Below are 26,441 nucleotides of genomic sequence, written 5' to 3'. Positions count from 1 at the left end.
TGAGGGAGTGATGGAAAAAAGGAACTCAAGCAAAATTGATAAACAGATGTTATAAGAAAAAAACATGGTGAAGAGCAGCCAAACTTACCATCTGATGATGAACACTTATCACAGAAAGGTCTTCAGAGACAGATGGAAAATGTAAGTGTGTATTTCATCACAAATCTAAAAACAAGCAAAACAAAAGCAACTCACTGAAGTAATTCCTTTAATGAGGGAGGCTCATAAGGAAAAAAACTGCAAAACTTGGGAATGAAGTGGTAAGATGGCAGGAGGAGATGAAATTTGAATTGAACAAACTCAAGAAAGACATAGAAGAAACAGGCAAAAGTCATTTAAAAGTTCATTAAGGAAAGTAGATATTAATGAAAAATAGTAAGGAAACAAAGTAGATAGAAATGAGGAAAGTAAAAAAAATTATGGAAATAAAGGAATATTTTAAAATTATTATAAAAATGATAAATATAGACAACAAGCTAAGAAGATCTAACATATGTAGAATTGAAGTCCTGATAAAAGTGGGGATGGGCTGTGCTGGCTGGTTAGCTCAGTTAGTTAGAGCATGGTGCTGATAACACCAAGGTCCAGGGTTCCGTCCCTGTACCAGCCAGCTGCCAGAGAGAGAGAGAGAGAGAGAGAGAGAGAGAGAGAGAGAGAGAGAGAGAGAGAGAGAGAGAGAGAGAGATTAAGATAGATAATTTTATAAGAAAATCTAATTTATCAAGACTGATTTACTAGTGATAGAAAATCTGAACAGTTTATTTTCATAGAAGACATAGAGAAAGTTGTCAAGGCACTAACTACTTCCCAAAAGACCACCAGAACCAGAGAGTTTCTGAAGGAAATTCTACCAAACTTTTAAAGAGTAGATAATTCTATATCTAGAGCCTAGAAAAAAAGGGGAAACACCCAAATTTTTTTTATGAAGTGACTATAGCAATGATAGCAGCACTTGACAGACTGCACAGAAAAAGAAAACTACAGACCAAGTAAATCTGCAAACATAGTTACAAAAATACTAAATAAAATATGAGCAGATGTAATCTAAAGCACACTAAAAGACAATGTGACTGAATAGAGGTTATTCCAGAAATGGAAATAATTCAATATTAGGATGTCTGGTAGTATAATTCACCATGTTTTTAAATCAAAGGAGATAAATCATAATATTCTCCATAGTTGATGAAGAGACATCTAAAACATTATAAAATTTTTGATAAAATTCCATTAAAATATGAATTAATGGATACTTCCTCAACATAATAAATTATATTTCTGTTAGCCACTAGTATCAGTTTTTAAAGTTAGGAATAAAATAAGAATGTCCATTACTATTAAACACTATACTGGAGGTACTGCACTACAAAATCAGACATGAGAAAGAAAAAGAGGTTTAAAATAGGAAAGGATGAAGAAATAATATCACTATTTGCATATAATACAACTGTATACATGAAAACCCCAAAATACTTGCCTGAAACATCTCAAACAAAATAATTCACTAAGAATGCATGATACAAAATTAATATATACAAATACCAGCTTTCATATTCACAAACAATCAGGAAATTTAATGGAAGAAAAGGCCTCATTTGCAATAAGAGAAAAAGATAAATACCTAGAGGTAAATTTAATAAGAAATTGGCAAGATGAATATCGAAGAAACTTTTAAATGCTCTTAAAAAACGTAAAAGAAGAAATTAACAAGTGGAAACACAATTCCTCGTCTTACATAGGATAATTCAACATCAAAAAGATGTCAAGTCTTTCTAAGTTAAATTATAAATTTATGTAATCCCAATAAAAATTCCAATATGTATTTTTGGGGGGAGTGTCTGTAATAGCGAATTTAAATGCTCATATGGAAAAATAAGAATAGCCATGAAAACTTTGAAAAAGAAGGGTAATGTCAATAAAGTAGCCATGATGGTTGTATTAGTCAGTTTTCTGTCACTTGTAACAGAACAGTTGAAACTGGGTAAGTTATAAAAAAATGAAATTTATTTTACAGTTTTGGAGACTGGGAAGCCCACAGTCCAGGGAACACTCCTGGTGGGGTCCTTCTTCTTGGTGGGAACTCTACAGAGTCCCGTGATGACCAGGTTATTACATGGCAAGAAATAGCAAGAACAAGAGAGCTAACCTTCTCACTTACTCTCTTTATGAAGTCATCAGAACCACACCCACAGCAATCCATTAAAACATCAATCCATAACTCCATGAATGGAGCAATCTATTCACAAGGGCATGGTCCTCACAATCCAATCACCTCTTAAAGGCCTATACCTTCCACCACCATATTAGGGGTTAATATCCACCAGGAGCTTTGGGGGGACATTCAAACCACAGCAATGGCTATCAAAGCATATTAAAAATTTTTAGTATCTGAAACAGCATGGTACTGGCAAGTGATTGGATAGATCAATACAAGAAAAATATAAGTGGAAAAAGAAAGTCCAGAAAGAGGCCCAAATATACACAATTAAGTATGTGATAAAGTGTCATCTTGAACCAGTGGAAAAGATTAATTATTTAATAAATGGTTTTGGAACAAGAGAATAAACTGTCCAACAATTGGGTAAAACCATATCTCATATCTTGGATGAGCATATATTCCAAATGGATTAAAGATTTGGATGTTAAAAATTAAACCATGAATATAGTAGAAGAAAACATGGGAGAGTTTCTTTAGAATTTTGGAATTGAGAAGGTCCTTCTAATGGAACTAAATCCATTATCTTTATTAAAAATGTTTAGTAAATTTGAATGTGTGTGTATATACTTTTCTCAAAGGCAAAAACAACCCCCCCCCCCAAAAAACCCCACATAAGCACAGTCAAAAGATATGACAAACTGGAAAAAATATTTGCGAAGTATAATTTCCCTATTTTTTAAAAAAAAATTGACCATCACATATGGTGCTTTCTATGCGGCAGGCATTATATATCATACATGTAACTCTGTTATGTGGTACTATTGTTAACCCCCTTTCACAGCTGGGAGATTGAATCAGGGAGAAGTTAAGTAACTTGCCAAGGTCACACAGCTAGTAAGAGCCTAATATGTAAAGAGAACACCCATTCATTATGATGACAGGAAATCCTAAACCCTTGGGAATTAAGATATCAAGAAATAGGCATGGATCTACATAAAATAAACTCCATTGAGGGACATAGTAGATTTCTTAAATAAACACAGAAGTATACCATTCTACTGAATTAGAAGGCTCAGAATTATGAAGACATAAATTCTCTCTAAATTCATGTATAAATTTACAGTGATTCCAAGACAAATCTCAACAGGACTATTTTAGAAATGCTATTCAATATTTCTAAGAGATATCTAGAATATGTGATAACATTACATATGATGGTTAACTGAGGAGGACTGCCCATCTATGTATTAAAATCACATTAACAAGCAACAGTAACTAAAACAGTAGACACAGATGAAAAAGCAGATACACAGATGGAATCAGTAGAGCCCAGAAATGGCCCCTAGTAAATGCAGAAACTTAGAAAATGCTCAGATTGACAATTAATCAATGAGATCAAGGCTATTGGCTGAACATGTAGCAAACATAGCATGAATATATTATTTAGAAATATGGAAGTGAGTACCAAGGAAAACAGATTTGGTGGGGGAGGGGCTACCAAAGCACAATAAGATTGAAAGGTGCGTAGGAGTGAGGCAGGGGACACCTTTTTTTGGGTGATAAGCCTCTTGTAACTGTTTATATTAGTCAGGGTTCTTCAGAGAAACAGAACCAATAGGATACAAACACATACAGACCTACAGAAACTATAGAGACAGAGACATTGATTTATTAAAAGGAATTAACTCACATGATTTTGGAGGCTGAGAAGTCCCAAGATCAGCAGTTGGTAAGCTGGAGACCCAGGAAAGCCGATGGTGTAAATTATAGTCCAAAAGCCAGGAGGCTCAAGACCCAAGAAGAGCTGATGTTTCAGTTTGAGTACAAAAGGCAGGAGAAGACCCATATCCCAGCTCAAGCAGTCAGGCAGGAGGGGGATGAGTTCTCCATTACTGATGGGAGGGTCAGTCTTCAACTGATCGATCAGACGAGGCTCACCTACATTAGGGAGGTGATATGGATAGTGTCCTCCAAGTTTTACATATGACACAAGCTTAATTCCCACTGTAATTGTTGGGGGTGGGAAATCCTACTGTGGTAATTGAGAGGTGGGGTCCTGAAGAGGGGATTAGGTTCAGAGGACCATGCCCTGATGAATTGATTAATAATGGTGGTCATGGGCATGGTTCTGAAGGCTTTAAAGGAGTCTCTCTCTCTCTCTCTCTTCTCTCTCTCTCTGCCTCTCAGCTTCCTCTATCTTGCAATGTGATACCATGTGTCACTGAAGCCACCACAAGGAAGACCCTCACCAGATGTGTTCCCTGGGCTTTGGACTTCCCAGCCTCCCAAACTGTAAGCAATAAACTTAATTTTCTTACAAATTACCTAGTTTTAGGTATTTATGTTATAAGCAACAGAAACGGACGAATACAGGAGGGCAATCTACCAATTTAAATGTTAATCTCATCCAAAAACACTCTCACAGACACACAACTATAAACTGAATTACATCCCCCCCGCCCCCCAAATTCCTAGCCCTAAATCCTGATGTGACTGAATTTAGAGATTGCGCTTTTAGGAGGTAAAGTTAAACTAGGTCATAAGGGTGGGATCCTAATCCAATGGGATTAATGGCTTTTATAAGAAAAGAGAGAGAGAGAGAGAGAGAGAGAAAGAGGAATAGAGATCTGTGTGAGATCTGTGTGCACACACCAAGGAAAGGCCATGTGAGAACACAGTGAGAAGGTGGCCATCTGCAGGCAAGGAAGAGAGCTTTTGCCAGAAGTTAACCCTGCTGGACCTTGACATTGAACTTTCCAGCTTCAAGAACTATAGAGAAAATAAATTTCTGTTATTTAAGCCACCCAGTCCATGGTATTTGTTATGGAAGCCTGAGCTTACTACACATACTCAGAAGAATGGCTGACTAAATATCTGGGTACCTCACAGCTCAGTCAAATTGACACATAAAATTAACCATCACAAGGAATAACTTGAATAAAAATAAAAATTAATTTAAAAATCCTTAAACTATCCTTTACATCGATGATTCCCACTTCTTGGGAGTAATACGCTAGTGTGAATTTCATATAGTCACTACACTCCCAAATTTTATGCTCTCACATTCATATATAATATTTCTTTTTTAAAAGGGATGCAATACTGGCTTATTAATTCAGCAAGCTGCTTTTTTTGTTCTATACTATATCCTGTTTTCCTCACATTTCTATTTCTTTAGAATAGATTTCTAAAAGAAGTATTGATTCAGAGATGACTTGGATATTTTGGGGGCTCTCTGGAATGATTGTTTCAATTCACGCTTTCTATCAGTAAAGCAGAAAACTGCTTACCTCTTGGTCAGCTATTAGTCATTAAAAACCTTGTTCATTTGATTTGTAATGACTTAAACATTTTGTATACACTATTCATACGACTGAACACTTAATGTTTTCTGATCATATATATTCCCACTTTTGCCAGCTTTTGGTTGATAGCCTTTGCATGTTTTTCTATTGGGCTGTAATATTCTTCTTTGATTTTAAGGGTATCAGAGATTCATTCGAATGATGTGTGGTAGGACACTCAGACATAGAAATGATTATCACAAGGAAGAAGTTTCTTGTATTCACAGACCCCTAGAAACAGGAGGCACAGCATACCATGCGGGGCCCCACTGAGACAGGAAGTGCTCAGTCCCCCTGGGATGGGTTTCAGGCCACTCCCCTAGGATTCAGGCTCCACCTCTGAGTCCTAAACTACAGTGGCCTGTAGCACCCATTGTTGGTGCCAGCACGTGGAGATTGAGACTATGGGGGAAGACGTATGCAAATCTAGTGTCTGAGCATGTTCAATAAAGTAAAATTTATCCTTTGAATGACCTTCCACTGGAGGCACCAGAGAGCACAGAATATATTTGAATATATTCAGTGCATGTGGTGGAATTTGACCAATGAGCATGCTCTAAGAGAGACCAGTTGAGCATAGGTTGCACAACTGGGAACCACCCCCTTAGTGGAATATTCATTAGATAGCATGAACACGTATCAGATGTTGAAAGTGTAAAGCTGAATCCTGGTAGGAGGTGGGGTGGTTGGTTGTTCACTCTCTTAGAGACAGCGGGCACTTTGCCTGAGGTGCATATTTCTTACTTTTTGTATCAAACTTGCCTTTGGCAGGCTGTTGTTCACTCTAGAGTGAGCCTGCACTTTGTCTATGAATGTGTATTTCTTACTTCTGCATTAAACTTGGTGCAGGCCCTGCTCAGTTTCTGGAGCTAGGCTGCACTTTCTCTGTGAAGTCTGTATCTTTTGTTATATTGAACCTGTTCTCACTTTCTCTTGAATTCTTTCCTGCGGTGGAGTCAAGAACCTGGAGAGAGGATGGGAAAGGTTGAGGCCGGCCATCAGGCCTTCCAGACCCTCTCCTCTGGTGTTACCTTTGGGAAGCACTAGGGTTAGTCAGGAGGCAGAGGAAGGGGGAATGTGAATAAGAACCTTTACTGTGGTTTCTGTGGGAAGGAACGGGAGGGGCCAGGTTAGGAGGCTTAGGAATGGCTGGCTTGAGTAATTTCAGCAGTCTCTGGGGTGTACGGACAGTGCCTAGTTGTCAGGTACCTTGCCCCAGGGTGATTAGGGCAACTGGATAGTGGCTTGAGTGTGACAGCCCCATAGAGGAGGTGGCATGGGAGTAAACTCTGGATTAGTTGATTTCTATTTGAAAGGCTGGCTCTCAGGGGGGCAGTTAGTTACTATCTCTATGAATTAGCTAACTCTGGGAGGGGCAGTCCCTCTAGGGTGAGTACAGCCACAGCTCTCAGAGCATTAGATACAGAAAATAAGACCTGGTTAATGCATTTTGGTTATTTGTATAAGATTTGTATGTGATAAAGACAGTGTGTCTTCTTGTTTTTGTTTTATGTTTTTACCATGAGGACATGCTTAAGACCTTGGCCATCTGGAAGGGAGAGATCTTCCTCTCCCTGTACTTCTTGATTTCCCTGAGTCTGTCCTCTCTGTGCCCCCTGACTTCCATCCTAGGGTTTTAAGAACACCTTTAGTTAACAGTGTGCACCTGATGCAGGGCCAGAGCTTACAGCTCAAGCTTCCTTATGTTTGTTACGAATATTTTCCCTGATATTTTTCCCTTGTAGCATTTTGATTTTAGCATACATAATTTTTAATTTTAAAAAATATCTTTCAATTTCCCATTTTTAACCTTATAAAGGCATAATGGCTGAGATCAGGGGTCTGGTCATCAGAAAAACTGGTTTTAGAATCTGGACTATGCCGTTTACGGTGAGAACCTGGAGACTTTGTGGTGCCTCTCTGTGCCTCAGTTTCCTTCTCAGTGAAACAGCAAATTAGACAGGTCTTGAGAGCATTTGGAGGTCCGGGTCTAAAAACCCAGGGACAGGCCAGAGCTGGAGGTGCATATTTGGGGGTTAGCTCTAGGATTTACTACAGATCTAGCCAGCATACTTTTCAGACTTTAGAAAGAGCAGAATGGAAGAGTGAGCATCCTTGGATAGTTTCTGGGATGTAGTTTAATTACATGCACCTACTTGATAAAAGCTGCCTGCGAAAGCTACACAGAATGAAGAAAATAGCAGCACATCTGTCCTACCACAAAGCTGCACAACAGCACCACCTAGTGACAGATACATGAACTCACACCTGCGATGCCACCCACAGCTCAAGGTTGGCAAAAGATAAACCTGGGAGTCTATCGTGGAAAACAGAACGGAAATCAAATGATCTCTTTCATTATTAGAAAGTAGATATGCTACACCGTTTTTTCAGTTACTATTTCTTCACCTTCTAATGGTTTGAAAAATTTTTTTTCCTCCTTGTCTGTGTATTGTCAAACAGGTGTCTAGTTACTGAAAGAAGCATATTTTAAAGGATTGGTGTAGCAGCTAGAACATGGCTCACAGATGATGTCTGTCTTGTTCATTAAATACTTCTGCTGTACCCGAGTTGTGCCCTCTCTAGAGACTGAACCACTAGACTGTATCCGTACTGCACAAATGGTGCATCAGGTGCTGGCTGCATCAGGTGCTAGGGGGCGTGCTCAGGATCGCAGATGGGAGAGAGCTAGGGGTGCAGAGGAAGCCTGGCTTTTGGAGGCGGCCAGAGCCAGGTTCCACTCCCAGGACACTTTTCTAGCTATGTTTTCCCGGGCAGGTGACTTGGAGCCGGTCTCTCACTGGTAAAATGGAGAAAACATCATCTCCTTGCAGGATGATTGTGGGAGGGAGTGACAGCCAGACATCGCCAATCTGGTCACATTCAGTCCCAGGACTAGGCTGACCAGTCCTGTCCAATCCTTAAGACCGATTATATGTGCTTATTGGATTTCTTCTCTACAGGCGGTTTCTCTCTACTCGTTGTACAGTTTCCAGATTCCAACGTACTTTATTCTTTTACCATTTTCAGCATGTTCTGCATCTTAATGATTGAGCCTGAACACTCCCTCTATTAGATTTTATCTTTGATACTTTCCAAGAACCCACACTGAACTAGTGGAGGTAACAAACCATGACAGGGCACCTAATTTCAGATTGAGACTTCAGAGAATTAAGTATTTTTAAAAAAATTCCAAACCCAACAAGTTGTAAGTATTATTTATTCAAACAAACCAAATGTTTTATTTCCTTTTCAATGGTATACATCTTAAATTAGTGGAATATACAAATATAAAAATAAGATTATTTTAGAAAAATCCACTTTTGAAGGGCACAGTAACTGTTCAAACATTTGTCAAGTAGCTGCAGAGCCACTTTTAAGATGGAATGAATATCTCTACTGCAACCCTTGGTCTTATTACATCTTTAAATCAACTCGGTGTACTGGAAATAGAGAAAAACTCCAAAAGGGAAATATAAAATAATTTTAAGCATTTTCAGAAATATGTCACATTTAAGAATCATGTATTAAAAAGATGTTAATCTGAGATGTACACAAAATACATTTGCAAAGTACTGCTTTTAGCATCTGTTTTGGAATACACATCGGCTTGTGGCTCTTCCACCAGAACCAAAACACTGCAAGTGCAGCAGAGAATCTATACACTTTAAGAGGAGTGTCCTCTTTCAATGACCAAACACAGGCATTTTAAACTTTAAGAATATTTAATTGTGCAAATGAACAGAAATAGTAGAAAACACATCATTTTAGATTACAAAAAGTCAATTCTCATTGGCACATGACAAATCTCATCCATTTTCTTTCCTTGCACATGTGCTGAGTCATTGTGACACTAAATAGAATTTCAAAGTCAAACTGATGACAATGTGTGACATTACAATTAGAAAAATGAGAAAAAAAACCAACCCCCAGTTTTATACTACTAGAACAAAGAACACAAAATTGCATAAAACATTGTTTAAGAATGTTATTTTTTGTGATTTTCATCATAGATGAAGAGATTCTTAATTAGCTTTATTCATTTTTTTTCTTCATCTCAAAAAGAGATAATCTTTTAATGTGCTCTTAACATTTCATTCAGGAGCGTTAACCTCAGAAATGTGAGATTCATGTGAAATTTTACTTCAATAGGTACCATGTAGCAAGCTGAAACCTTACTTATATCAGAAAACTTTCAGCAACCTCTATATATAGCCTTTAACATTAAAAAACAAATAATCCCTGACCTTTGGAGACACTTGTCTACTCACGATATTCTGATCTGTGCATGTATTATGAATAAAAATATATCTATATTCTAACCTAAATGAAGAAAATCCTGTGGAGAAACACTAATGTCAAAGGAGGCTAGGTTGCAAAGGATGTTCAAGGTTTCTAGTCTTTTATTGACCTCACCAAAATGACAGCTGTGCTCAACTTATTTGAAATCTGTTATAAATCCACCATTTATAACTATATAATTTATAATTATAAATCCACACTGGCAAAATATTCCACTCTGACTGCTACGTGTGGGGCACACTGGTGTGTTACATTCAGTTCAGACTTTACCCAGTTGATGTTATACAAATGTTCTTCGTCTCTGCAGAGAGCTGCCCACTTCTCAGGGCTGCTTGTGATTCCCAGAGGAGAGGCAGATGTTTTACTGACATACCCATTCCTGTATGCTGAGACGCTGACTGGAAATATCCAGAACCACCGCTTTGACAGTGGTACCAAACAAGTACTCAGAGGCTTTATGGGGCACATGGGGCATCAAAGGTCAGGTGCCCTGGAGAGCTCTTGCCATGGGCTGAATTTGAATTTATCAGGAAACTTTAAGGTGCCTCTTGACCCAGGCTTTACCTACTGTGTGCTCTTTAAGGGCAAGTGTGCTGTAAAAATGACACAGCACACTTTAGTTTAGAGACACTGGACATCTGTATGTAACATCTGCTTATAAGAAACCCAGAGGGAGCTCGGGGGCAGGGGAGACAATACTGCATTTATCGGTTGGAGCTCTGCGTCCTCATATGCTGGTAACTAATTCCCATCACCTGCGTGACAAGAGGCTTTGCAGACACACTGATGTCACTGAGAGGCTTTGCTCTGTCCTCACTGCCAGACTCCACCGACATGGCTAATGGCCTTCCCCCACCTCCAGGATGGCATTCTTACTGACCCGGGGTGCTTGCCCATGTCGGGAAGCTGTGGTTTGTGATCACAAAACTTGCCTGAGGTACCAAAATGCAGGTTCTGGGCCCCTCCACGCTGATTCTGCACAGGATGGGGGTGCACTCCAGCACGACTGAGACCTGCTAGGAATACTGGAGGCTCAGAGGCTGAAGGGAGCAACGTGCCAGAGCCTTCTGGACCCCCTCATGCTCTTCTTCCTGAAATGTCTCTGGTGGAAGATGTTCCTGGAGGAGTCTGGTCAGGAACCTGGATTTCTTTCTGAATTGGTGAGCTGGGGGATACATCAGGTCTGAGTTGTTCTGACAATCAGTGAGACCATCAGGGAGATTGTTGTCAGGAGCCCTGCCCAGGTGCTCAGCACCCCAAGGTAACTCTGCCAACCCCATTGACCTCAGTCTCCTGACCCTACCCTACGAATGTCCTCATGCCTGGCCTTGAACCTGCTACTGAGGCCTGTGTCCTGCTTAGGAGTTTGGACACTTCTAGTTTTATTAGAATAGATGTGCTCTAAATATAGCAAGTTTCTCTTGGCCTCATTGTTCCTCTTTGACAAATTATCAATCCTGAGAGGTCCCTTTCGAAAATTCCTAAAAAGTGGGCTGTGCCAAAAGCCTTGTGTGAAATGAGCAGCCTGGGTCATCCTGGAGAGAGGTTCCTGGCTGGTCCAGACCTCGTGGCCAACTGCTGGTTGAGGATGCAACCTCTCCTCTGGCTCCTTCTTACCCCATCCCTCTTCCCAGATTCTGGAATTTGCCAAGTCCCAACCACACTCTACTCTCCATCCCTTGAATGAACCAATCCTTGCTTGGCGTGAGCAGCACAAAGGCCGCCCAGCCACGTGTCTCACTGTCAATACTGACGTAGACATATGGCTCCAGCATGAATATTCTTGAAGTTCGGGGCTGATAGCTGTGCAAAATAAACCACACCTCCGATGGATTCAGCAACTTTAAGGGTAACAGAAATCTGAGAATGTGCAGAATTAAGGTGACGTTTCCAAAAGAGCTAATTCTGCATATTTTGTTAGCTTGCTTTTAATTTTATTTGTATTTTCCTTTCCGACTCTGAAAACATATTTTTCCAGCTTGCTTTTTAATTGGTAAACTGCCGTAAGTTCAAATCTGAAATTCTTAAACCCTACTAGAGATGTATACAAGTTAACTTTTATTGTGTGGAGTTTTCTTGGTACTAAAAATCTAGTACCTCTCTTGGCAAAATCCATAATTTTACATTTTATGGTGTTTGGTTGCTTTTCCTTAAAAAAAAAAAGTCTTAGTGGCAAGTTTTTCCTCTCAACAGTTCCATAATCAATTCTATTAAGTGTGTGCAAGAGAAAACACACTGGGATTCTGCCCAATTATTTGGTTTCCACTAATAGGAATAAAGCCTGTGAAACTTGATTACTGTTGTTTATGGAACAGACTGTTGGGCAGTGATTTATTCCCAATGACACAGCGTGGCACTAGGCCAGAACTCAGAACTAAACCATGCCTGGCAACTCCACCTGGTGGGGACGTGGTAACAGGAATTTAACAAGTCCCATTCATGTGCTGGGCCTACGAAATAAGTAAATAACCCCCTTCACCTCTTTAATGAGATAATGGAATTCCCAAATCACAGTTGCTTTTCAAAATCTATTACCCAGTGCTCTGTGGAATCGTGAATGCTGTCTTGCTGGGAATTACTTCTATTGATTTTGAACAGTAACTGACTCCAAATCTATCTCCAACCAAACCCTCTGAGTTTCATGATGAATCAGGTAAAGTCCTTCCAAATGTTCAGAAGTGGAATGTGTTCAGGAAAAATATCCCCTATGGTCACAGGCAGGGCATCTGTTTCTTTAATGCCAGGTACTTGTTTTTACTTCAGAAGAAATACAAAATAGTGTATAGTATACATCAGGAGATCTGATGCCAATCACTTGTGATTCTTTTAAATTCTCAAAACAAAACAAAAAAAATAGAATCAATCTACATCTCATTTCTTGCTATTCTTAATAAACAGTTTCTGTTACAAATGGCAGGATTTCATTTCAAGCTTCCAAATAAGATATTGGGAATATAAAGCACAATCCTACTTAAAATAACATTGCTCACACAGAAGCATTCATTTCTCCACCAGAGTTGACCAGGTTTCTGACAACAACCTAATGCATCTTTCAGGTAAGGACCGTCTTCCTGTATTTTCAAGGTAAAACTGCCACCTTCAAAGGGCTGCTTCTTCCTTTCCTGTTCAAAACAAACCTCCTTGCAGGTTTGCCAAGCTAAGCATCAATTTACATACTACTTCAATGAGGTGGGTGTCACTGAGGGAGTTTTGACTCAGAGTCCAATTTCTGCGGCAAGGCATTCCAGAACAAGTCCTATATTCAATTGTCTATTTCATTCTTGCTGCTAAGTTATGCTTTTGCAATTTAAGTATTTCCATTAAAATGTCACATCCAATGACATCTGAGATGAAAAGGCAGAGAAATTTGACATAAAATACAGAGCATTACAGCCAACTTCATTCAACTACCCTACCTGGAAACCTAGCTTGTTATTATGTATTCCGAGAACAGTGCTGGCTGAGCTGCCATGGAATGAACCTTCCCCACCTCAGAAACCTAACACAATAATGTGAAATAGAAGACTCCTGTGTGAAGAAATAAGCAGCAAAACCAACCGGGCCACACCTGCAATTTCCTCCTTTTATTTCAGGGGTTTGGATTTTTCATGGCAAGGGGAAGGCACAATGGAGAGGCACTGGCTTCACCTGTGTGCAAAGCTGCCTACAAAACAGGAACCAGCGAAAAAGCCAACAGGACATGAAGAGAATCCAACTTCCAGAGATTTCTAACTCTGTAACTATTAGCTGTCCACTAGCTGAGACCAGACATCATAAGGAGCATTTGATAACAGAAGCCCCGTCTGTGGTCCCATCCCAAGAGTGCGTCGTCCCCTGAACGCCCTCACATTCCTTCTAAGATGCAGCTCAAATCTTCTGTCATGAGAATCTCACCGCAGATTCTTCTGGCAGCTGCAGAGCCTGCGAGGACACCATGGCATGCCTCAGTGGCTCGCACATCTCTGGCTCGGTCATGCACTTCTCAATCTGGAGGTGACCGGGGACTCAGGGAGAGAGCAGATGGCTGAAACATCCACTCATAGCCTGTTGTGAACACATATGACACTCCTGCTGGCAGGGCCACTTAGCACTTCTGGTGGAATTTCATTACATATCCAATCCACCCCTATAGCAACACAAAGTGAACACTGAACTTGGCACACGAACAAGAGAGAAGGGGTATTGGCTTTGAACCCTTCTCTTAACTACATCAGATCATATAAAGCTGGCTACATCGACGTAAAGGCTTCCGCTTTTCTTTGGCAAAGGCCTCTAATAAGTGATAGCAAGTGAGCATTTCTCTTAAGTGAGGAGACCCCTGCACACCTGTCACCAAAGACTGAATGCGCCTAGGTGAGGAAGCGCCTGGGTTGACTGCTATGCGGTCGCGTTTAAACTCATCCAGATGGGTCTGCTTGAGCCTATCTGCAAAGAAAAATACATGCCCCAGAGCGCGGGGAAATGTGGAGGTTCCCTCCATGTCCTCTGCAGGTCTTTTATCTCCTTCCCTGACAGCAGCTAGAAGTGTAGGCATTCAGCCATTTCCCTATTTCCAAATAAGGTAATAACACACCCACTTCTAGAGAAAATTTGGAAGAACAAACAATTGGGCTAGTGGAAGAGAATTTGTTTTTTCTTATTAAAACTCTATTTATTAATCTTAAGTAAGAAGAAGCATATGTGACAAGGACCAGTGAGGTGACAGAACTCCTCCGGGTGGCTGGGCGGTTCAGCACCCATTACGTCTCACCTGTTGGAATGGGAATTCTTTTGGGTGAGGGCAGTGGCTGCACTCTGGCTGCCTGCACCCCCACCCAGGCACAGGACCCTGGGCAAAGTCTCAAAAGAGGTAGTTTTTTTTTTTTTTTTTTTTTTAACTTTTACACCAATAATGCTACGAAGTATTGGGTATAAAAGAGCAGGTTTTCTTCCCACTCTATCTCGATAGGCAAAAGGCATTCCATCTTCAGAAGAGGCTGGTGACACTATTGGGCAATGATCTCCTAGTGGATTCTGGCTCCATCCAGAGACAGAGAGACCCATGAAAGGAGCTGGTGCTCTGCTTCCGACTTGGATGGGGGCAGGATGGTTCCTCCACCAGGCCCCAGGTGTCTTCTCCTGCCGTTGTATTGCATGCCCTCTTGTACCATTCTGACCCAGGTTGAGGACTGGTGCGAAATACCCTTAAGTGCAATCAATACAGAAAGCTTCCTGTAAGCTAAGAGGGGTTATAAACTATGCACATATTTTTCCAGAGATCGGAGCGAGAAGAGAACTAGCTAAGTCTTGCCTTTTTTTTTTTTTTTGTCTTTTTGGGTGGTACACCTAGATAGTTTAGTGTAACCAGTTCCATAAAGCCTGAAGCCCAATTCAATCTGTTGTGATTTAGAATGAAGTGGTTTTTATTACGATTTTTCTTGGAAGTAAGGAAGAAGAATTGGAAGATTTAAAATCAAGAATCAAAGCACAGTAAAGCTGGAAGGCATCTGGGAGCAGAACAGAAATAAGCCTCAAAGACCCGAGAAGAAGCCTTGCCTTAGATCCCATGCTTGCTGCCCTCCAAATGGGATTCTCTTAATAGCTGGGTTTGAGGCTGCGAGAGTTCAGACCTTGCTCTTCATTTCCAGCGATGCCTGACGAGAGAGGACTCATCGTTGACAACCTCAGGATCACGGGGGAGATGCCCACACCGGATTGGGAGTAGCAGCAGGATGGTTAAGACAAGGAGGATGACCCCACACACGCTCATAAGAGTGTAGGAGACGATCCACAACATGGGCTCGTTCAAAGACTGGGCAGGGACACAGTTGCTGGCTATGTCGTCTGTTGAGAAAGGCCCGGAAATTTCAGACACTGGAGCATCTGCAATTTCTGAGGAGACAGAAGGGGAAAAACCCACAGCTGTGAACTGAGCAGTCCACCTGCAATGCAGGCCACAGAGGTAACCCTGGTGTACTAAACTCCAGTCAAAGTGGCACTCAGGCTCCCATGGTGCAGACAAGTGGGTGTGCCCATAGGCAGGCTGTGGCAGCACCGTGCCCACGGGGCTTGTCCCCTGCATGCTGGGACGACTGCGTGTTTCAGGGTCTGTGGGAGCTGCACCTGGGTGGTGGAAGGGAATGCATAGAAGGGCAACCCAGGAACACTGGTGCTTTGTGGGAGGCTGGCAAGGCTGCAGTGCTATACAGTGAGGACATCGGTCAGTGCCCTGCAGTGACAGCTGTGCTGGCCACGCTTCCTCGGTGCAGATGAGGAAGGCAGAGTGGAGACAGTAGTGGAAGCTTCTGCAGATGGCTCAGTCTATCCTGCCTGACTCACAGGCATTTTCCCTGTGCAGTTAACCTGCGTTCATGCTCTGCAGTGGATGCTACAACATGCAGGATCCTCACGTCAGCCTGACTGACAGTCTGAATGGGGTCCAAGACCACCTGGGTCACACTGGCCCAGGAGACCCTCCCCACACCACTCTGTCCTATGTCACACCTACAATATATGGAGGACCCTGAAGCAGCAGCAGTAAATGAACACAACATCTAATTAGTGACGTAAATGGGGACACAGAGAAGGAGACTTTGGCTGGAGACTCTTGAGTAACATCTAATCAGGAAGAAAGTTGAGATGTTTTCTTGAGGCAGGTTTGTGGATTATAGTAGACTTCATTTACCCACACTAGGCTTATCTGCCTTTTTTAGAAGGATGGCATCTTAAGCTTTACTTTGAAAAAGAAAAAAAAATAGGCCTCGTTAATCATTTTTCTATATTTGATTGCAGAGATGAATATTTCAGCACCAGAAAATAACATCACTAAGCATTTAATTTTTGTGTAACTAGAGTTTCAAAATCCTTTTTGATTGTGGAAAGAAAAAGTCAAGATAATAATGGAATAATGGTATTAAAAGAATGGTTTTAGAATGAGGGAAAGCAGACTTGATTACTTTGCAAAGAGGATACATTTATTGCTGGTGCAGATTTCATGATAATATGGCTTTTCTAGTGTCTAACAGGAGCCTGCCAGCACCTAAGGACAGAGAGACGTGGCTTTCAGTTACTCCAGACCCTAACCGGCCAGCAGATGACACACGGTGAGCCAATCTGCTGACCATTTCTCTTTGAAAGTCAAGTCTAATTGGAACACAGCCACATTCTCTGCTCTACACATTGTCGATGGTGGAACAGTCAACAAAGACCATCTGGCTCACAATACCTAAAGTATTTATTATCCGGCTCTTTACGGAAAAAGTTTGCCAATCTCTGGCCTATAGCTTGAAAAGACCAATATTTAACAAACATTATAATTAACTAAAAACAACCCTACTGTTCTTGCTACAAAGGCAGTAATACGTATTCATGGTAGAAAATTTGAAAATACAGCTAAATAAAAATATACTCATAAACTCACCAGTTAGAAAAAAATCAATATTCATATTTTAGAGTATAATCTTTTTCTTTACATCAGTTTTTTAAAATGAAGATGGTACTATGTAGTATATGCTGTTTTATAAACTATTTCACTTTACATATGATAAAAATCTTTTTATATCATTTAATTTTGAACCATGTTATTTTTAAGACTATACAAAGAACCATATAATGGATGAATCTAATTTGTTTACCAGTTTCCTGTTTGTGGCCATTTATGTGGTTTTTAAATATTTCTACTATTATAATCACGGGTGTAAGAAAAAGCTTGTACATAAATCTTTGCTCATATTCTTAACTTCTTCAGAAAGAGTTCCTGAAAATAAAATACAGGTCAAGGTATGCTCACTCTAAGTGTCCTGATATATTCTGACAAGGTGCTCATGAGCAAGACTGGGCCACTGTACATGCCCACTGCTTGTACTTCCCACACCCTCACCAGCACTGGAAAATATAAGAATGATGGTCTGCAACTCGAGTTCTTTCATTACTAGTGATGGCACTGTTCTAAAAAAAAACTTATTGGCCATTTGTATTTTTATTATGATGTCTATTTTTTTCTCCTTGATTTGTAACAATCCTTTATATGGTAAAAGCTTTCTTTTGTTGCAAATGGCTTTCCACAGTAGGTCACCTTTTTTTTTTTATATAACTAACTTTGTAAATGGAGAAGCTTTAACCAATACAATTACGAAAGGGAAATAGGCTTAGTACAAAGACAATCCCCCCAAATACAGTAAAGCCATAATAAAATTAAAAATCACTTGAAGCCACATCTGCTTCTAACCAAGATGGAGTAAGAGGGGCCAGACTTAGCGTCCCACCCGAAACAACTAAAATGATGGACAAATATATGAAAAAAAAATGTTCTAAACATATGAGATATTAGGCATGAAGAGACAGTCCATCCTGAGAGATGGGAAACAAATGAAGAGAGCCCTAGCACTGCCCCAGCACACTGCCTTGAGAAAGTTTCCAGGTCATGGTATAGGGTGAGGGAATGTAGGCAGAAGCCAGCAGTCTCCCTGAGGAGACAGGTGGAAATCCAAGGAAGCCAGGGCCATAAGAGTCTGCAGGGCAGAGTGATGGAGAGGAGACAGAGCACAGAGAGGAATTACAAGCACCTCCAGGGGGCTCCCTTGAGTCTTCAGCCCAGCATTGATCAGAGACAATACAAGCTAAAAGACAATGGAGCAACATCCTTAAAGTACTGGGGAGAAAACCTTATCAACCTAGAATTCTATACCCAGCAAAAATATCTCTCAAAAAAGAAAGACAAAATAAAGATGACTTTAGACACATATAAGCTGAAAGAATTTATTGCAAGCAGACCTGCACTAAAGAATAAGAAAAAGGATATCAGATGAAAAACTGGATCAACACAAAGGGATGATTAACACCAGAAATGGTAACTACAATAGCCAGTTACAAAATCTCTATTTTTAATTTAAAATATTTAAAAAGGTAATTGACCTATTAAAGCAAAAATAATAATGTACTGGCTGATTTATAACATAAGTATAAGTAAAATGCATGACAATAATAACACAAAGGACAGAAGGGGAAAAATGGAACTCCACTATTGTAAGGCTCTTAGACTATATGAAGTTAGACTGTGATAAGTTAAAAATGTACAGTATAAACTCTAAAGCAACTACTAAAAGAGTTATAGCTAATAAACTAGCTATGAAAATAAAAAGAGATAAGAAAATACTCAATCCAAAAGAAGTCAGAAAAAGAGGAAAAAGGAAAGAACAGATGAGACAAAGAGAAAACAAATAGCAAGATGGTAGACATAAACACAACCATGTCAATCATCACATTAAATATAAATAGTCTAACCAAGGGGTTGGCAATCTTTTCCTGAAAAGGATCAGATAGTAAATATGAGTATGTTAGGCTTTTGGAGTACATGTTCTTTTGGATTTTTTATTTTACAACACTTTAAAAATATAAGAACCATTCTTAGCTCACAGGCCACACAAACACAAGCTACATACCAGATCTGGACTGCAGGCTGCTGTTTGCTGGTCTCTGTTCTAAACTCTCCAAATAAAAAGCAGAGATTGTCAAATTAGAAGTGAGAAGACCCAAATAAAATAATCAGAAATGAGACAGACATGTTATAACTGACACCACAGAAATACAAAGAATCATTAGAAACTATTTGAACAATTATACACCAACAAATTTGAACACCTGGAGGAAATGGATAAATTTCTAGATACTTACAAACTACCAAGACTGAGCTAAGAAGAAACAGAAAACTTGCACAGACCAATAATAAGCAATGAGATTGAAACAGTAATCAGCAGTCTCCCAACAAAGAAAAGCCCAGGATGGGATGGCTTTACTGCTGAATTCACCAGAATTTAAAGAAGAATTAATACCAATTCTCTTCCAACTATTCCCACATCCCATTTAACATAGTATGGAAGTACTAGCCAGAGCAATCAGGTAAGAGAAAGAAATAAAGGGCATCCAAATTGGAAAAGATGAAGTCAAACTGTCCCTGTTTACAAATGACATGATTTTATATACAGAAAAACCTAAAGACTCTACACCAAAAAGCTCTTGGAGCTGATAAATGAATTCAGTAAAGTTGAAGGATACAAAATCAATATATAAAAACTAGCAGAAAAAGAAATTGAGAAAGCAAGCCCATTTATAATAGTCACACACACACTCAAACCTAGGAATAAATTTAACCAACGAGGTGAATAATCTCTATAATAAGAATTATGAATCACTGCTGAAAGAAATTAAAGAGGACACAAAAAGATGGAAAGACACTCCATGTTCATGGATTGGAAGAATTGAGATTGTGAAAATGTCTATGTTACCCAAAGTGATCTACAGAGTCAATGCAATCCCCATCAAAGTGCCAATGACATTCTTCACAGACATAGAAAAAAAACAATCCTAATATTCACATGGAACAACAAAAGACCCCAAATAACCAAAGCAATACTGAGCAAAAAAAAAAAAAAAAAAAAAAGATGGTGGTATTACAGTACCTGACTTCAAATTATACTACAAAGCAATAGTAATCAAAACAGTATGGTACTGCCATGAAAACAGACACACAGACCAATGGAATAGAATAGAGAACCCAGAAATTAATCCATGTACTTACAGCCAACTGATCTTTGACAAAGGCACCAAAAACATACAGTGGGGAAAGGACAGCCTCTTCAATAAATGGTGCTGGGAAAACTGGACATCCATGTACAGAAGAATGAAACTAGACCCAGGCATTTCACCATATACCAAAATCAACTCAAAATGGACCCAAGACTTATAACATAAGACCTGAAACTATAAAACTCTTGGAAGCAAACAAAGGGGAAACACTTCAGGAAGTAAGACTGTGCAAAGACATTATGAATAAGACCCCAAAAGTACAGACAATAAAAGAAAAAAATAAATGGTATTATATCAAACTAAAAAGCTTCTGTACAGCAAAGGGAACAATTAATATGTGAAAAGACAACCTACAGAATGGGAGAAAATATTTGCAAACCATACATACAGCAAGGGATTGATATCCAGAATATACAAGAAACTCAAACAACTTAAAAGCAAAAATACCAAATCATCTGATTAAAAAATGGGCAAAGGAGCAGAATAGACATTTCTCAAAGGAAGACATACAAATGGTCAACAGGTACTTGAAAAAAATGCTCAACATCACTAACCATGAGGGAAATGCAAATCAAAACCACATTGAGGTATCATCTCACACCAGTTAGACTGGCTATTATCAAAAAGAAGGAGAATAACAAATGCTGGTGAGGATGCAGAGAAAGGGGCACCCTCCTACACTGTTGGTGGGACTGTAAATTAGTACAGCCTTTATGCAAAACAGTATGGAACCTCCTCATACAACCATAGATCTTCCATATGATCCAGCAATTCCTCTGCTGGGTGTATACCCAAAGGAATGGAAACCGTCATGTCGAAGGGATACCTGTAGTACCATGTTCATTGTAGCTCTGTTTACAATAGCCAAGATATGGAATCAACCTAAACGTCCATCAATGGATGACTGGATGAGGAAAATGTGGTATGTATACACAATGGAATACTACTCATAAAAAAGAATGAAATTCTAGCACTCACAGGAACTTGGATGAGCTTGGAGAAAATTATGTTAAGTGAAACAAGCCAGGCACAGAAAGAGAAATACTGCATGTCCTCACTCATAAGTGGGAGCTACTACATAAATAAATAAATAAAAAGAAAGAGAAAGAAAGAAAAAAATAAGAAACAACAATCACAATAATAGGTTGAACTTTCAGAAGGAGAAGAGAGAACTGTGGTTAATAGAGTTGGGAGGGGGTGGGGGAAGGGAAGGGGGCTGGCAAAATTGGTTAATGGACACAAAGAATGATTACATTTTGTAATGATGAATATGCTAATTATCCTGATTCGATCATCACATATTGTACACAAAAGTATTGATATTCAACTCTGTACTCCAGAAACATGTATAAACAATTATGTTTCAATACAAAAATTAAAAAAATTACTTCTAAAGGATATTTTCTATGGATGCCATTCACTGGATGATCTGCACATTTATCACATACACTACTAATTCTACAGTCCTTAAGTAGATTTCAATATTTCCTATCAGATTCATTTATGAAAGGCCATAGTATGCAGTGGTTGAGAAAATGGACCATGAGACCAGACTTCTGGGGTTCACATCCTAGCTCCCACTTATAAGATATGTGATCTTGGCCAAGTGATGTGACTTCTCTGTCCCTGGCTTCCTCATCTGTAAGATGGGGATAAACACAACACCTACAAGTCAGTCTGGTTGGAAGGATAAGCAAGTTAACAGATGTTAAGCACTTAGCACAGTGCCTGGGGTGAGGTCAGTGCTACATCAGCTGTTACTAATTTGTTATTTTTAATTCTTCCATCAATGTCTTTGGTTAAAATTTTAATTATGTGTTTTCCCTGCATTGTCCCCCAAAAGGTCAGGACCCAGTTGATAATGAATGCCTGAGGAAGACATATCATTCATTTTACCAAGTATAAAAATTACAATGGTCAGGTCTTTTTTTCTGATAGCATACAAAATAAAATGAACTGTCCTGGCAAACTGATTATTTGGGGCTGAGATGCTTTTTATAGAGGCATGGTTTACTCAGAAAACATTCTGGACTTACAGGCCAGGGGTTCTGGACCCAGGGCCAGTTTTCTCTGCAAACACATGAAAGCCACTTCATACTAGCTTTCACACTGGGGGCCGCGGTGTTCTCTTCTGTCAAAAGAGGAAACAGCTGGCTCATCTATGTCTTTGGGGCCCCCTGACTTTGGCATCTTTTGATTATATTTTAAATGGATAGCAGAAGCATATCTTTGAAACTCTGTTCTTAGCAGCTAAGTTTCCTATTTTTAAACATGAGCATGTACCAGATGATCCACTTTATCCTGCAGCAAGAAAAATTCACAGTGAAATGACTGCCACAATCCATGATATGTCTCAAGTTGTACAAGCTGAAATCTATAAAGCTCTCGGGTGCTAAATGTCTCAATCTATAAAAATAGATGGGTGGTATTTCAGAAGCTTTGAATACATTATTATAACAGAGAGTTGTCAATTTTAACACTTTTATTATTTTCCTAGCTACAGGACACTTGTTCCAGTTCCAGTTTCTGCCCCAGGGATGTAAGACTATGTGCTGGAGGCCTGGGTTGGCCAGCACCATAACACAGTCCGACTTCCACCTTACTGTCTGGCTCTGAAAAGAGCCTGGAATAGTGATTCCCAGCAGGGGTGGGGGGCAAGTTGAGGAGAGGAGGGGCAGCGTACGAGAGGCATGGGGGAGCTTTTTCCAGAACACCCATTGCCCTCCCACCCATCACCATTCTGATATGCCGTGGCTGAGAACAGGGGTAAGGACGTTGACAATGTGTATTTTGAAAAAGCTCCCCATGGGATTCTAACCCAGCAAGGAGCGCCACTCATTGCTCCCGGCATCCCAACCCTTAAGCTAAGCATCATTTGACAAACATATATTATTATGAAAACCAAAATAAAAGACACTGGGAGAGAAGGGCGGCTGTCAAATATTTTGGCTCCATCCAATGGTGGTTGGTGCTACAGTGGGAACTTCCTCCTACTGTAGCACATAGAAATGAGGATAACACATAACCTCCAAGTTTTAAATATGTAGCTGAGCCCCAAATAAAGAGACATTCCTTGACCAGACACAGGCCTTAGGGCTGGGGTTCCCAGGAGACTTGGCTGAGCACTGAGGGAGTGGCCGCAGGGGACAGGATGCCTGTGAAAGCCTGGGCCCTGGGGAGGAGGAGGCGGGACCAACCTCAGCGAGCAAGGAAGCCCGACTCTGCCCAGGGAGGTGGCAAGAAAGAATCTCCCATGAGAAATGGAGCCCCCAACCTTCACCTCAAGAGTGGCTGGAATCTATCCACACAACGTGGTACAGAAATGCTGAAGTTCTCATGGTCAGTGGATACTCAGCAGGAAGCAATGCAGAGTGACTTTACAGCAAGAGTTCAGAGCCCAAGGGATGCTGAATGCTCTGAAGGAAGAAGCACTCTCACTAAATAGAAGCTCCCAACCAAAAAAGTCCACTGTGAGAGGACCGTTAGAGACACAAAGACAAAATGAACTCTCCACCAACAACAGAAAAATAAAACAATCACACAGAGACTTTTTAAAACTAAATAAGCTGATTCAAAAGTTCATAAAAATAAAGAAAAATTAAGAAGGAAAAGCAGGAAAGTTTTGAATAAAGAATACTGTAAGGTATGTCAGTGGAATAGAACAGAAAATCCAGAAATAAGTATATTATCTCCCAAATAGCTACTGGTATTTGGTGTGCAATAATTGTGGGATTTCAAATTAGTGAAGAAAAGATGAATTATTCAATAAATGTAACAGGAACAAAGGGTACACATCTTAGGGAAAAAAAAGTTTAATCCATACATTCTATGCCAATGTAAATGAAACATAAAAATACTCGAATAAATCTCAATGTACTTTTAGTAAGGAAGGCCATTTAAAATGTGACAGTAACCCAAGAGCAAACGACTGAAATATTTAAATACACAGAAGTAAACATTTTTACATTAAAATGCATCATAGGCAAAGTTTCAAAAATTTACAATTGATATGAATTATAGTTTTTTTTCCCCTCCAGACAAATGGTTAATCACTATTACATAAAAAGCTTCTACATGAATCAATACAAAAAACTAAAAACCCAATGGAAAAAAATGAGCAGAAGACATGAATGGATAATTTGTAGAAAAGGACAAATGACTTTAGACACATGGGAAGGATTTCACCTGAAGAAAGTAACATAAATTAAAAGTACACTGAGTAATCATTTTCACCTTCGGATTGGCAAAACTCCCCCATATTGGCGAGACTAAGAAAACAGGTAATCACAATCATTACCAGAGAATTGTTACAGCCAGGTATAAATGAGTCTAACTTCTATGGAAAGCAGTGGACAACATTCACCAAAATTACAAATGCTTATACCCTTTAACTCAGCAATTCTACTTCTAGCAATTTAACTTCTAGCAATATACTTTCAAATATGTGAACGGACATATATAAATGGTAGTGTTTGTGACAAGAAAAGACTGGAAACAACCTAAATGTCTATCAATAAGGAACTGGCAATATAAATTAGGGAACATCCTTCTAACAAGGCTCAATAAAAATGAGGAAGCATTTTATTGCTCTGAGGAAGTGGGACACTGTATCATATAATGTATCTTCAGGATATTATGTACCCTTTTAAAGTAAATAAAACATAAAAAGAAGATAAAGGCAATCCAAGCCACAATAAAATTATTATAGGACACTATAAAAAAGTAAACTGGTATGTTTAAAAAAGTACATAATAGATTTTCTAGAAATAAAAAATATACTCATTGAAACAAAAAACTCACTGAATAGGTTAATAGTAGATTGAACATAGCTGAACAGAGAATTAGGCCAATAAAAGATATAACTAAAGAAATCAGATAGAATGCAACAAAGAAAAGAGAGGAAAATATAAATGAAAGTCAAGGGACCTGAAAGAAGAAATGAGAAATATCAAATTAATCTCATTCAAAATCCAGAACAAGGGCCGACCCTGTGGCTCACTCGGGAGAGTGCAGCACTGTGAGTGCAGCGGTGCTGGGAGCACCGAGGCTGCGGGTTCGGATCCTATATAGGGGTGGCCGGTGCGCTCACTGGCTGAGCACGGTGCGGACGACACCAAGCCAAGGGTTGTGTTCCCCTTACCGGTCACAAAAAAAAAAAAAAAAAAAAAAAAAAAACCAAAATGAAGAAAATCCAGAACAAGAGACTAGAAAGAACACACATGAGGCAATCGTGGAAGAAATAACAGCCGAGACTTTTCTAGGATTGCTGACGAAAGATGGCAATTATCAGATTCAGAGAGCACGGGGAGTCCTGAGCAAGAAGAAATAACCCATACCTAGACAGCATCATGGAACTTCAGAACACTGAATATTTAAAATAAGAGAAGTCTCGACAGCAACCAGAGAGAAGAAACAGATAGCCCTTAAAGATGTAACAGTTGAGACCGACGGGGGCCTTTTCACCAGCAATGATGACACAACCAAACAGCATCTTCAAAACATGAAGGGAAACGGTCCTTCCGGGATTCCACGATAGCTAAGTTATGATTCAATAGGCGGGTAAAATGAAATCTGCCCTTCACAGACTTTTATGAAAGAAATCCTAAAGTACATTCTTCAGTGGAAAGAAAACGCTCTGTAGTGGTCCACTGACCGGCTAGCCAACGATTTCCATTCTCCTGTGGTGGACTTTTGGGTTGTTTCTATGTAGATGAAAATGGTAGTGAGTTTTATGCAGTTATACAGTTACTAAATGACGTGGCACTTCAGTTACTTTGTGATAAAGCGGTTGCGAACCTTCTGGTCAAGTCTCTGGGTGCAGGTACCCATTCATTTCTCCTTTGCATATACTTAAGCATGGGGCTGCTGGGTTTTGCAGTAGGCATATAATAAATGATAGTAGAAACTGCCAAATAGGTTTTCAATTCATACTAAACACTTTCAAGAAACTGGGAATCCCTAAACTTAGGATTAAGAGGGAGTTCCACAAGCCTATTCTACACATTACGCACGAGAAACGCCCTAGTGCCCACATCAATATGGAAAATCTAGAAACGTAACGTTGAACAATTAAAATC

General features: G+C 39.7%; 1 protein-coding gene across 1 annotated transcript in view; it reads right to left on the bottom strand.

The window, feature by feature from the left end:
- Nucleotides 1–9,205: 9,205 nt before the first annotated feature.
- BACE2 (beta-secretase 2) overlaps nucleotides 9,206–26,441 on the bottom strand; it is an 80,474-nt gene continuing 63,238 nt past the window's right edge. Inside the window, exon 9 of the mRNA XM_063096730.1 lies at nucleotides 9,206–15,672. Coding sequence (XP_062952800.1) covers nucleotides 15,419–15,672 — 254 coding nt within the window. The 3' untranslated portion in view covers nucleotides 9,206–15,418. The remainder of the gene's footprint in view (nucleotides 15,673–26,441) is intronic.

Source organism: Cynocephalus volans, chromosome 1 (assembly GCF_027409185.1).
Source record: "Cynocephalus volans isolate mCynVol1 chromosome 1, mCynVol1.pri, whole genome shotgun sequence".
Taxonomy (NCBI): Eukaryota; Metazoa; Chordata; class Mammalia; order Dermoptera; family Cynocephalidae; genus Cynocephalus; species Cynocephalus volans.
This window is presented reverse-complemented; position numbering and strand designations above follow the sequence as displayed.